At 50.7% G+C, this 13,641-nt stretch overlaps 2 protein-coding genes across 4 annotated transcripts; both read left to right on the forward strand.

The window, feature by feature from the left end:
- Positions 1-1,640: 1,640 nt before the first annotated feature.
- Positions 1,641-4,195, forward strand: ATOSB (atos homolog B; the record flags this gene model as incomplete). Its single annotated transcript, XM_084236380.1, has 7 exons — positions 1,641-2,534; positions 2,681-2,739; positions 2,945-3,050; positions 3,177-3,335; positions 3,562-3,630; positions 3,714-3,889; positions 4,024-4,195. 7 exons carry the CDS (start codon positions 1,641-1,643, stop codon positions 4,175-4,177), a joined length of 1,617 nt encoding a protein of 538 aa, XP_084092506.1. The 3' UTR covers positions 4,178-4,195.
- Positions 4,196-6,174: 1,979 nt separating this feature from the next.
- On the forward strand, positions 6,175-9,296 carry STOML2 (stomatin like 2; the record flags this gene model as incomplete). Of its 3 annotated transcripts, XM_084236767.1 has the most annotated exons (10): positions 6,175-6,330; positions 6,554-6,691; positions 7,139-7,238; positions 7,371-7,429; positions 7,520-7,621; positions 7,740-7,874; positions 8,027-8,171; positions 8,303-8,382; positions 8,612-8,740; positions 9,159-9,296. In XM_084236767.1, 10 exons carry the CDS (start codon positions 6,286-6,288, stop codon positions 9,294-9,296), a joined length of 1,071 nt encoding a protein of 356 aa, XP_084092893.1. The 3 variants fall into 3 exon arrangements, with proteins under 3 accessions (XP_084092893.1, XP_084092891.1, XP_084092892.1); XM_084236765.1 differs by lacking the exon at positions 7,740-7,874 and having other exon boundaries at positions 6,286-6,330; XM_084236766.1 differs by lacking the exon at positions 6,554-6,691 and having other exon boundaries at positions 6,286-6,330.
- Between the last annotated feature and the right edge of the window lie 4,345 nt (positions 9,297-13,641).

Raw genomic sequence — 13,641 nt, forward strand, 5'->3', positions numbered from 1 at the left:
CTGCCCCCCTCCCCCAACTCCTACCTCTATTGTTGCTGGTTCTCCCTATACAATTAATCTCTCTGTTGCTCTCATTCTGGGAGTTTTCCTCTGCACTGTTAGGACTGCTGTCCAGATCTCTGGGGCTTACATTTCACTTTTTTTCAACCTTGCTATGTCCTTACTGTCTAAGAGATGTCTTACTCACAGGAGCAAGCAGAATTGTCACTGGGTGATAGGAGAAAGTGATGTTGCCATAGGTGAGGCCTCAGAGGAGAGAGAGGTAGCTGTAGTCTGGGGTAGCCAAAGTGGGCTTTCTAGAGGGGAAGGTGTTTTACCTAGCCAGGGAGGAAGAGCAGGCATGTAGGGGAAATGGTATTGTGGGTGGCAGGTAACATAGGTACTGTCCCAAGCAGAAGCTTCATCCTGGAGGTAGTATTTCCTCCCATGAAGGAAGATGGCCTGTCACCCAGAATGGACTCCTGAGGGTGGACTAATCAGTGAAGGCCATCTTGTGCCTTGGCAGAAAAGCAGTGGTTTGGGTTTTTGGATTTTGGGTATATGTTGGAGGTTTTGGGGAGGAGTAAAGAAGTACTCAGAGTTATTCCAGCTTTCTGACTGTCACTGTCTTATCTCTAGTTTGCAGGGCCTAGGGGGAGGGGTAGGCCTGCCCTGCAAGTGCCTTCTGGCCATGTCTCCTCCCCACCAGACTTGTTTTTGATTAGATTTGTTGCCTTCTGCTGGGGCAGTTGGGAGTTGAAGGTTGAAGGGCTGGCTCTGAACCTCAGAGGAACAAACTGATGGGGTCTGAATTTCTGCAAACCTTTCCCTTTAGGGTTCTGGGCTGGCACTTATCCATATGAGAAGGAGTTGTATGACTGGGTGGCCTTGACTAGGATGGCTGAATTCTTGCTCTGGCCACCTCTCATCTGACATGCTCTCTTGGATCCTGGACTATCTTATCCCCCCTCCCATTCAGCGCAGGAAGCCCCCAGGTGGTGGACCAGACAAGTGGTCATCTTGCCTCAACTCACTTCTCACATACTTTGAGCCTGGATCCCAAGACTGCACCTTGTATCTGAAAAGCTTCCCTTAAGAGAGGAGGATGTCCTAGGGGAGTACTCACAGCCTACAGCTAGAGAGAAACCTTGTCATTGGCTTCAGGGATCCTGGGCTTATGTCTGTTCTTCTCTCTTCAGGGTCTGGCTGAGACCAGGAGCTGCACGGAATGGTGGCAGTCACCTTGCCAGTGCAGCAGGCATGGACCAGACTGCAAGCTAGGAGAGCAAGACATCAATCAGGAAGAGAGAACATACAGCTAGGCTTAAGGCCTCTTCATCGGGGTAAGTATCGGGGAGAGGAAGGAGATGCAGGCCCAGTAAGAGCCCTGAGCTAAACATGTCACCCTTTCTAAAATTCTGGGGTGGCCTCTACATTCTGTTAATCCATCTGGATATTTCGACTCCTTCATACCAGGGACCCCACAAGATCACCACTTCAGGCGAGGGGAGGGTCTGAAATTCAGCAGGGAGGGAGAATACTCATTCATTCCTTTGACCACCTTTTCTTTTCTTCTCTTGCACAGATGTCCCCAGGCCCCCCAGCCCAGGCCCAGCATAAAGGCTGTGGGGGGGGGCCCCCCTGACCCAAGGGGGGGCTTCATGCGCCACGTGCAGGCGGAGCCGTCTCCATCCTCAGAGCCAGAGGCTGGCCCTTCGCAGCCTGCAGTCAGGCAGGGGGCCCTCCAAGGTGGCCTGCTCATGGGCTACAGCCCAGCAGGGGGGGCAACATCCCCCGGGGTCTACCAGGTATCCATCTTTTCCCCTCCAGCTGGTGCCTCCGAGCCTCATAGGGCCCTGAAGCGACCTGCCCCACCTACTGAGGGTCCCCGGGAACTGAAGAGAGGCCCTGGGCTGGGAGCCAGAGAGGGGCTACCCCCTGAAGAACCATCTACTGTGGGGCTTTTGGGTCCAGAGGAACTGGGGCTGGGGCTGGGTGTGGCCAGCCAACATTTCTGCCATCATGGCCTCTGCGTGGTGGAACAAGGAGGTAGCTCCACCTTACCTTGGACTTCAGGGGCCCCGAGTCCTCCCGGGCACCCATCAAATGCTTCCTGCAATACTTTGCACACCAGAGACTGGGCTTCCCCAGATCCAGGGGGACAGGGGTCCCTGGGGGAGTCCCCAGGGCCAGCCCCTCCGGGCCAACTGCACACACTTGACACTGATTTGCACAGTCTTGCACAAATAGGGCGTAAGAGCCCAGTGGCTGGGGTGGGCAATGGGGGCAGCCCCTGGCCTAGGGAGTCCCCTGGCACTGCCAATGGGCACAGTCCCGAGCACACACCCCCTGGCCCTGGACCTCCAGGCCCCTGCCCCACCAAGCGAAGGCTGCTTCCTGCTGGAGAAGCCCTGGATGTCAGCTCTGAGGATGAGGGGCCAGCCCCTCGGAGGCGCCGGGGAACCCTGGGCCACCCTCCTGCTGCCAACAGTTCTGATGCCAAAGCCACACCCTTCTGGAGCCACCTGCTGCCTGGGCCCAAGGAGCCTGTGCTGGTAAGCCAGGAAAGGAGATCATCTACACTTAAGTAGGAAGAGATGAAGGCCTGGGGGGAAGTTCCTAGGAGAGCTTATGATGGACCCCTGTTCCCTAATACACCTGGCCTCTGCCCCATCTCTTTTCCCAATCTTCTTTTCCTTAGGACCCAACAGACTGCAGTCCCATGGGGCGGAGGCTGAAAGGTGCCCGTCGCCTGAAACTGTAAGTGATCAGCTTCTCCCCTCTGCCCTGTCCCTAAAAATGGAGGTAGAAATCTATAGTCCTCTTTCCAAGCCCAGGGAAGGAGACCGCATGCCTAGGTCTCCTAGGTAGGAGACCTAGGTAATGACAAAGAGTGGGACCCAAGGACATGAGCAGATACTCCAGGCTACCTAAAGTCAACCCACTGTGTCCCCTCCCCTACCAGGAGCTCCCTTCGAAGCCTCCGGAAGGGGCCAGGCCTGCTGAGCCCACCCAGTGCCTCCCCTGTTCCTACCCCCGCCGTCAGCCGTACCCTGTTGGGCAACTTTGAGGTAGTTCCCCTTGGACTTTGTGTTTGGTGGGTCCTGGGGAAAGTGGGATGGTGGAGTGTGGCTTGTATGGATAAGGAAAAGAGCTGGCTTATCTTTCATAATATGTTTTCCTCACTCCTTCCCCAGGAATCATTGCTTCGAGGACGCTTTGCACCATCTGGCCACATTGAGGGCTTCACAGCAGAGATCGGAGCTAGTGGATCCTATTGTCCCCAGCATGTCACGCTGCCTGTCACTGTCACCTTCTTTGATGTTTCTGAGCAAAATGCCCCGGCCCCCTTCCTGGTATGACCTAACCCCAATTCAAAGTGAGCTCATCAGAAGGATGAGGGATTGGGAGGAAGGGACAGGGGAAGGGAGTGTCCTTTGGGTGTTTCTCCCCTAGGAGAGAGTCAAGGCCAGGTGAGGAGAATGCTAATGTGGGAAGGGGCCAGGTTCCAGAGTGAGTGATTATGGAGATAGATGAATATTTAGGGCCTTTCCTTGACTGATAGCTCCATGACCTTCTCAGGGCGTCGTGGACCTGAACCCCCTGGGGAGGAAGGGTTACGGCGTGCCCAAGATGGGCACCATCCAAGTGGTGAGTTTTGCCTCAGAGGGGGTGAAAGTGGGGAAAGATTAATAGCTTTTCAACCCTACCAATCTTGCCTCTCCTGCCCCCAGACCTTATTTAACCCCAACCAGACTGTGGTGAAGATGTTCCTAGTGACCTTTGACTTCTCGGACATGCCTGCTGCCCACATGACCTTCTTGCGCCATCGTCTCTTTTTGGTGCCTGTGGGTGAGGAGGGAAATGCTAGCCCCACCCACCGCCTCCTCTGCTACTTGTTGCACCTCAGGTGAGGACAGGGGCCAGAGGCAGCTGGGGAGGCCCAGGTATCCTTTCCCTAACCTAGGTATCCCTTTCCTGGATAGGATCTCTTTGCTTCTCTACTGTCTGATTTCTAACTTTGACCACCATGTCCTCCCTTAGGTTCCGGAGCTCCCGCTCAGGCCGCTTAAGCCTACATGGAGACATCCGCCTGCTTTTTTCCCGCCGGAGCCTGGAACTGGACACAGGGCTCCCCTATGAACTGCAGGCTGTGACTGAGGCCCCTCACAATCCACGTTATTCACCTTTGCCCTGATTGCCAGGACCCTGAATTCATGTGGGCCAAGGACCTGCCCATCCTGCTCCATCCTGGACAGAGCAAATACGTGGAGAGGCGGCGAGAGACCCTTCAGGCTTGAATTAAAGCCCTTGCCATGTTCATGCCCAAATTGATTATTTGGGCGTTTAAAGCTTCTGATCCTTACCACATCTTCCCACCTCTGGGTACTCTACATGCCTGCCCCCTCCCTTGGATTTCCCAAGCCAGCTTAGGTAGTGGGGAGGAACCTGAGTTACTCTGAGGTTATCCCATATTCCCAGGCAAGTCATGCCAGCGTTGCCTCCCTGTCCTGGGCAGGGGCCACTTATTATTTTATTTATTTTTAATTTATAATTTATTCAAATTGGATTGCCTTGGTAACCTCCCAAACCTGAAAATAGGCATTGCCCCTCCTCCTTTCTCACTCTCAGATATTGATCCAACCTTAGGAGTTGTAGAGGCTGATGTAGGAACTGGAAGGACTGCTCTCCCTCATTTGAGGACAGAAAGTTTATCCAGAAGGACTGAGTCACTAGCCAAAGACTCAGCTTCCCCTGTGCTTCTATTCCTTTCACTTCCCCTGTGATTCCTCTCTGAAAGCCAATTTGTGTGTGTGTGTGTGTGTGTATGCAGAAGTGTGCATGCGTGTGTGCGTGCGTGTGTGTGTGTGAGAGAGACATGCACACTCACACGCACACCCGGGGGTTAACACCCTTCATCTAGGGCTCCAGGCTCTAGTTGTCCCTTTCTTCCTGCCTGTGTCTCCTTGCTCTGGGGTCCTGACTGAGGAAGGTATTCAGGGACAGAGTCAGGGCCAAGGACTGGGGTGCCTCCTCTCATCTGGCCAGACTCTGACCCACCTACCTCAGCTGGGGTGAGGGGTACCCCTCAAACTCAGTCATGTGGTTTCCAACTACCCCATTTCCCACTCCAGACTCTGACCCAGCCTTGGAGCTGACTCCTGGGGCTGAACTGAGGGGAACAAGCATTTGCTGAAACTTGAAAAAAAAAAAAAACAAAACAGGAAAAAATTGTACCTGGTACTTTTTTTTAGAAAAATAAATTCTTGTTTGGAAACTTGAACTATGCTTTACTTTTTTTTTTCTGTTGGGGAGATCATGGGAATGGGTGGGGATGGAAGCCCTCACTGAAGCTGGGACTCTGCCCTTTTGTCTAGGAAGGAGGTACCAGACCTGAGACCATGATATGATGTCTTAGGTGAGGCCCTACTGATTCTTATGGCCTGGTCTTGCTCTTCAGATAACGAGGTGGGGTGTTGAGAAAGTTTCAGCCATAAAAGTTGAACCCTATATATGTGGATTTGGATTCTGATACTAGTTCAGTGGCTAATAATTTCAGCCGCTCTGAGCTTCAGTGCCCTGACAGGTATGCAAGTCTCTTAGAGGATGTACCGGAGCATCAGGCACGTGTGTACAGAGAGATTCTTCAGACCAGGATGAACGTTGGGGCGCTGTATGCAAGTAGACTGGGACTAATAGACCCTGACTGAGAAGAAATAGAAAATACTATGGTGCCTTGGGGAAAGAGGGGAGGGGTAAATACCAGTCCAATCACCAAGCAAAGTTAGTCCCGGTCACCATAGCAACGGGAATGGGGTCAGTCCCCAGTGGGAGGGCTGGGCACAGCGCAGCAGGACTACCGAAGAAAGTCACTATGGCAACCATGGCAACGAGTCAGCGCCAACCCCCTGGTCGCTATGGTGACAGATGGGGGCGATTATACGCTCAGAAGGGTAAACTGAGACGCGGGTGGGAATAAAAAATTCGGTGAGAGGTGTTTCTTGGCTACCTGCAGGCGGAAAATAGATTCCATTTAGTTCACCAAGTCCGGGGTAGTGGGCTTGATCTGCGAGACCCAGAACATACTCCAGCTTTGGGCCCTTTCTAGGTCTGCGTTTCCCAGGGAACAACTTGATGCGCGCTCTGCTCCCTAACGCTGATTGGCTGAGCGTGGACCCGGCAAGGACAGCCGGAAGTACATCCGGGGGAGTGGAAACACGAGCGGAGCGGCTGTGGTCCGTCTAGCTAGAGGGGCCCGCTCCGCCCCGCGTCTCGTTGGTTCCGGAGGTCGCTGCGGCTGTGGGAATGCTGGCGCGCGCGGCGCGGGGCACTGGGGCCCTTTTGCTGAGGGTGAGAGCGTGGCGACCCTCTCGTAGGGTCTGACTAGAGATCACCCGGGTCCAAAGGGGGGAACGAGCGGGATTCTAAGTTTGGGGAGAGAACTGGGGTCAGAGTTCATGGTCCCCACGTGTGACCCTCTCCGAAGATCCTTTAGAGTCGCGTTTTGGGGAGATGCCTCCGGGGCGGAGTGACCCGCGCCGGGGGTCTCTGCTAACCTTCCTCTTCTCTTCAGGGCTCCGTGCAGGCTTCTGGCCTCGCTCCGCGCCGCGCTTCCTCTGGATTGCCCCGAAACACCGTGATACTGTTTGTGCCCCAGCAGGAGGCCTGGGTGGTGGAGCGAATGGGCCGATTCCACCGAATCCTGGAGCCTGTGAGAACCTCTCCTGCCCTCTCTGGGCCAACCTGATGCCCAATTCCCTCAAGACTTGCGCGTGAGGCCTGACCTTACTTTTTACTTCCAACGCCCCAGACCAAACCTGGCAGGATCCAGGCTGCTGACCGTCATTCCCATGCTACCACATTTCCTATTGTCTTAGCACCCCACCGGCCTTATTGGAATGTTCCCTACTCAACTTCTCAGCTCCACAGTCTGCAGGGAGAAGGCTACACTCTTGGATCCCATTCCCTTGATTCTCCCTTACATTCAGATCCTCAGCCTTACCTTCCTATCATTTTGGGCTTCCCTAACAGTGATACCCCCAACCTTCTGCTTTTCTGGCCATGTTCCATATGTTGATTCCTTGCCCACCCCAGGCATAGCTTGGATCCCAACCCTACAGCCCCCATCATTCTGAGGATCCATGACTCCTCTTCCCAGGGCTTGAACATCCTCATTCCAGTGTTAGACCGGATCCGATATGTGCAGAGTCTCAAGGAAATTGTCATCAATGTGCCTGAGCAGTCGGCTGTGACTCTCGGTGAGGGGTGCAGGGTGACACGGGTGGTCTGAGTCCTTTAGGATGTGGTTGCTGAAAGTTGGGAGCTCAGGAGAAACAGCTGATTGGGACCTAGAGGCCTGACTTTACACTTTTTCTCTCCTGCCCCTGCAGACAATGTAACTTTACAAATAGATGGAGTCCTTTACCTGCGAATCATGGACCCTTACAAGGTATCTGCCCCTGCTTTATTCAGCTCCTGAGTTGTTCTGTTTACTGAAATTCTATACCCAAGCTTCTTACACTATCCATGCCCCTTTCAGGCAAGCTATGGAGTGGAGGACCCTGAGTATGCTGTCACCCAGCTAGCTCAGACTACCATGAGATCAGAGCTTGGCAAACTCTCTCTGGACAAGGTCTTCCGGGTAAGGAGATCTGAGCCAGAGTAAGGGTTTGAAGGCACAGGACTGGCACTTTCTCTCCTTTCTGGGGAGATGGTTGGTTGAGACTCATACAATAAAGCTTGCATTTCTTTTCTTCTAGGAGCGGGAGTCCCTGAATGCCAGCATTGTAGATGCCATCAACCAGGCTGCCGACTGCTGGGGCATTCGCTGCCTCCGTTATGAGATCAAGGATATCCATGTGCCACCCCGGGTGAAAGAGTCCATGCAGATGCAGGTGGGAGCTAGGGAGGGGTAGGGAAGAGGACTTCAGGATGCTCCAGTCAGATAGGGAACTGGACTCCCTTTCTTATTGTGATGGGTACAGTTATAGCTCTATGTAGGACTTTACCCTGGGTTCTTGTTGATGGGGTTTTTGGGGGTTTGCAGGTGGAGGCAGAACGTCGGAAACGGGCCACAGTTCTTGAGTCTGAGGGGACCCGAGAGTCGGCCATCAACGTGGCAGAGGGAAAGAAGCAGGCACAGATCCTGGCCTCTGAGGCAGAAAAAGCTGAGCAAATAAATCAGGCAGCAGGTCAGCAGAGTCAGCAGGTCAAGGCTGAGGGAGGAGGCAGGGCATGGTGCTTTGAGGGTTGGTGCTGAGACAGGAGCTTTGGGATCCTGTCAAGCTTCGGGTCAAGCCAAGCTCTATTTCTTTTCTTTCAGGTGAGGCCAGTGCAGTTCTGGCCAAGGCCAAGGCTAAAGCGGAAGCTATTCGTATCCTGGCTGCAGCTCTGACACAACATGTGAGAGGCCCCTAAATGGGAGTGGGGGACAGGAATTGACAGTGGGAGAGGTTCTATCATCTACCTTTGGGAGAAGTTCCTGCCTTTGTGGGTTCCATTGAGCCAGATTGTATAATCTCTTGTATTGTGATAAGAGGATATTGCATCTCCTCTTCCCAGGAAACTGATTCCTCCTCTCCTGCAAAACCCCAACCTGTGATCTTTGATTTTATCCCTCCTGTAACCACAGAATGGAGATGCAGCGGCCTCGTTGACTGTGGCTGAGCAGTATGTCAGCGCATTCTCCAAACTGGCCAAGGACTCCAACACTATCTTGCTGCCCTCCAACCCCAGCGATGTCACCAGTATGGTGGCTCAGGTTAGAGGACCCAGTAGAGACTGAGACCCCGTGACCACCATCACCACTTACATATCATAAAGTCCTGCTGAGTGCCCTGAGACCCAGATCGCCCTTCATTCCCTCTAATGCACAAGCCCCTAGGAATGACAGTGCCTCACTCACAGATAAGGGATGTCCTTGAGATTCCCTTATTTTTTTAATTAATTTCACATACCTGTACCAATATTCTGAGGGTGCCCTGGTAGTTTGTAAGAGTCCTAGATCTGATGATAAAGCTTATAACAGTTAAGACTGTTAACAGTTAAGACTTATAACAGTTAAGACTCAAGGGAAAAGGAAAAACAAGCTCACCGGCCCAGCCTCACCTTCCTTGGTGACTTGTGCTACACCTTTTGCCATGTGTCCTCATGGCTCTCTCTCTTGTTCTTCTCCTCAGGCCATGGGAGTGTATGGGGCCCTCACCAAAACTCCAGTGCCAGGGGCCCAGGACTCAGTCTCCAGTGGAAGCAACAGAGATGGCCGGGGCACAGATGCAAATCTTGATGAGGAGCTTGATCGATTCAAGCTGAGTTAATGGAGCTGGGTTTGGCCAGGGAGGCTGGGGACAGGGAAGCAGCACTCCCAGACTGGTTCTAACCTCCCTGCCGAGATTTTGGTTATTATTTTTTTATTTGAACTTTAATCATGTAATAAACTCATCAGTGACAAACGAGAGACTGTCCTCTTTGATTGGGGAATGAAATTGGGAAAGTCACCAGTGTTTTCCTTGGCTGTCCACTCACACCCTCCAGCCATCGGGTCATGGAAGCTGACTCTTCAGTGAGCAAAAGGAAACTCATGCACAGCGAAATCATCCTTTCTGAGAAACAGTGGGAGAGGGTGTCTACTGCCAGCTGGACAGTGTCCCCTTCTGTTAAATGGGACTGTGAATTTGAGGTAGGTAATTGGGGTGATTTTTCATGGAAAAGAGGACTGTCCTGGACGGTAGTACTGTAGGGTCTTCAGGGACTGAGGATACTCATTCATTCAAAAACATTTCATAAAGCCTACCATCTACCAAGCTCAGTGTTAGACATGGGGTGACAAAAATAACAGGCCCATGGTGGGGAGGGACAGAAAAAAAAAAAGACCCAGTTGCCCCCGCTTTCACAGAATACAAAGTCTGAAGGGGAGACACACAGAGATAGAAAGTATTAAGTCCTGTGACTGGACCGTTCTGGCTGAGAGGGAAAGAGCATGTCAGCTTATGGGCAGCAAGGTTGCCAGCTGCCACTAGCTCACGCTGGAAGAATTAATATATTTGCTTGGCTAGGGTTTGGAACTAGACTGCAAAGAAAGGTCCTAGAGAGGTTGGAATATTTGAAAAATCGTTGCGGCTGAGTTGTGGGGTGTCGGGGATGTGATATATGGCAAGGGGCACAACACAGAGAGATGGAGACCAGAAAGTTTGGACTTTATCCTTTGGCGTGGGAGGGGGTGGTGGTGGTGGTGATGGTGGGAATACAAAGGGTTTTGTCCCCTTCCCATGAAGAATGTGGAGATTAAAGTAATTTGTTGTTTTAGATTTTTCCATTTGCAATGTGGACAGGTGAACTGAAAGAGATGGGAGGCTGAAGATAAGAAGGCTGCCTTAGAGATCGTGGAGAGAGTGATGTGACCTGGATTGAAATAGGGGTCATCAGAATGGAGGTGGAAAGTTATTCTACACATTTCTGAATTAGAATGCATTCATTTCTCCTTTTGATAACTGTTGAACCCAACTTTATGCTGGGCTCTGAGGATATACTAATGAAGAAAACAAAATTCCATCCTCTCAGTGAGCTTATATTCTAGTTGGAAAGGACAGACCATTAATAAGATGTATAATATTTCAAATGCTGGTGAGTTGTGTGATAGAAGACATTTAAAAAAGGGAGGGAGATGGGGAATTGGGAAGTGGAGAATTGTAATATCAAGCAGAGGATTTCCAGGAAGCCTCATGGGTGTTATATCTGTATATAGAGATATAACAGATATAATATATAATATGTAATATAATAGAGATGAGAGAAAGACTCATTTGGGCCTCTGAAAGGAGGGCCGGCAGGAGATGACAAGGGCCCTTATAACTAGAGGAGCAGAGGAACTATAGTAGCAAGCACAGAGTTAAGGAAGCGAAGATGTGACTGCTAAATAAAAGAGGGAAGTAGGTAATGGGTATGGAGACTTGTAGGACCACTCTAAGAACATACTCTTTACTCTGAAATGGGAAGCTAGTGGGGAGATTTTTTTATTTTGTTTTTAATAGCTTTACTGAGAAAGTTCACATCCAATACAATTCACCCTTTTTTTTTAAATTTTTTTTATATATATTTTTTTAAGATTAATTTTTATTTATTTATTTATTTATTTATACAAGCACTGGGTACAGTCAGAAGCGCGGGAGGGTGAGAGAATTCACCAGAGCCAGAGCGGGGAGCAGAGCAGGCAGAAGGACCGAAGTACACTGCTGAGGGGAGCAGCGGGCGGCAGGAGAGGTCTGCGCGCCATGTGGGACCCTCCTCCGATGGCCAGGGAGCAGCCGGGGATCGAACCGGCGCCGCAGAGGCCACGGGCAGCTTCGCAACCCAGTGCTCAACCGCTGCGCCAGCGGGGAGGCCCCAATTCACCCTTTTAAAGTGTGAACCCAATAACTTGTAGTATATTCACAGTTGTACAACCATCACAACTATAGAACATTTCATCACTGCTCCTCCCACCCTGCCACAAAAAAACCAATATTCATTAGAAGTCATTCTAATGAATCATTAGTTATGCCCCCAGCCCTAGGCAACCATCAGTCTTTTCTGTCTTTAGATTTTTGTATTCATGCAAATGGAATAATACAATATGTGGTATTTTGTGACTGGCTTCTTTCATTCTGTAAATGTTTTCTAGGTTTGTCCATATAGTAGTACTTCATTTCTTTTTTTAAGATTTATTTATTTATGAATTCAACAACTGGGGTACAGGCCAGAGGTGTGGAGGGTGAAAAGATTCACCAGAGACAGAGTGGGGAACAGACTAGGTAGACTGACTGAAATACACTGCTAAGGGGACCAGTGGGCGAGTCAGGAGAGGTCTGTTGTGCCATGTGGGTCACCTCCCTGGCCAGTGATCAAACTCTTGCTGCAGTGGCTGCGAATAGCTTCATAGATTGCATCTTACTCCCTTGCGCCACCAGAGAGGCCCTACTTCATTCCTTTTTATGGCCAAACAATATTCCACTATTAGGGAATAGTGCCAGATGATGAACATTCATGTACTATTTCTTGTGTGGACATGTTTTCATTTCTCGGGTATGTAACAAGGAGTGGAATTGCTGGGTCATATGGTAACTCTGTTTTTAACCTTTTTGAAGAACTGTTAGGCTGTTTTCCAAAGCTGCTGCACCATTTTACAACTCCAATAGCAGATGTATGAAAGCTTGAATTTCTCCATTGCCATGACAAAACTTATTTGTCAGGGCCTCCCTGGTAGTGCAGTGGGGTGAGCACAGTGCTGTAAAGCTGTCTGCAGCCTCCACAGCGCAGGTTTGATCCCTGCTGGCCACAGAGATACCCACAAGGCGCAGCAAACCTCTCCTGTCTCGCCCACTGCTCTCCTCTGCAGCATATTTCAGTCAGTCTGCCTGTTCTGTTCCCCACTCTATCTCTGCTGAATCCTTTCACCCTCCCGCACATCTGGCCTGTACCCAGGTTCTTGTACGCATGAATAAATCTATCTTTAAAAAAAAAACTTGGGCCTCCCTGGTGGCGCAGGCAGTTGAGCACCGCACTGTGAGGCTGTCCGCAGCTTCTGCAGCACCAGTTCGATCCCAGCCGCCCAGCGAGAATCCCACATGGCGTGGCAGACCTCTCCTGTCTCACCTGCTGCTCCCCTCAGCAGTGTATTTCAGTCTGCCTGTTTTGCTCCCTGCTCTGTCTCTGGTGAATCCTCTGACTCTCCCGCACATTTGGCCTGTACTCCGGTTCTTGTATAAATAAAATAAATCTTAAAAAAAAAATAAAAATAGGGTCTCCCCGGTGGCGCAGCGGTTGAGCTCTGGGTTGCGAAGCTGCCCGCAGCCTCTGCAGCGCCGGTTCGATCCCTGGCTGCTCCCCGGCCACCGGAGGAGGGTCCCACATGGTGCGCAGACCTCTCCTGCCACCCGCTGCTCCCCTCAGCAGTGTACTTCGGTCCTTCTGCCTGTTCTGCTCCCCGCTCTGGCTCTGGTGAATTCTCTCACCCTTCCGCGCTTCTGGCTGTACCCAGTGCTTGTATAAATAAATAAATAAATCTTTAAAAAAAAAAATAAAAATAAAAATAGAAATAAAAAGAAAACGTATTTGTCTTTGTGACTATAGTCATCCTACTGGGTTTAAAATGACACCTCCACATTTTCTGCTTATTGATTTAATGCTTATTGATGTGGAACATCTTTTCACATGTTAATTGGTCACATATCTTTATATAATTTTGCCCACTTTTAGCTGTTTTTTTTTTTTAAAGATTTATTTATACATACAAGAACTGGGGTACAAGCCAGAGGTGCAGGGGGTGAATACTCACCAGAGACACAGTGGGGAACAGAACAGGTGGACTGACTGAAATACACTGCTGAGGGGAGTAGCGGGCAAAAGAGGAGAGGTCTGCTGTGCCATGTGGGTAGCTCCCTGCGCGGGGATTGAACTCATGCCGCAGTGGCCGCGGACAACCTCACAGGCTGTGTCTCAACCCCTTGCACCATCAGGGAGGCCCTGGATTGTCTTTTTGTTACTGAATTGTAATTTTCAATGAAACTTGGAGAAGAGGAATAATAGACGATCAGTGGGAATCAGCTTAGCAAAAAGGGGGAAATAAGTGTCATTATCCCTTAGAAAAGCAAATGAAATAACAGTAAATGGCAGAACAAGGATTCA

The sequence above is a fragment of the Talpa europaea genome (assembly GCF_964194135.1).
Source record: "Talpa europaea genome assembly, chromosome: 7".
Taxonomy (NCBI): domain Eukaryota; kingdom Metazoa; phylum Chordata; class Mammalia; order Eulipotyphla; family Talpidae; genus Talpa; species Talpa europaea.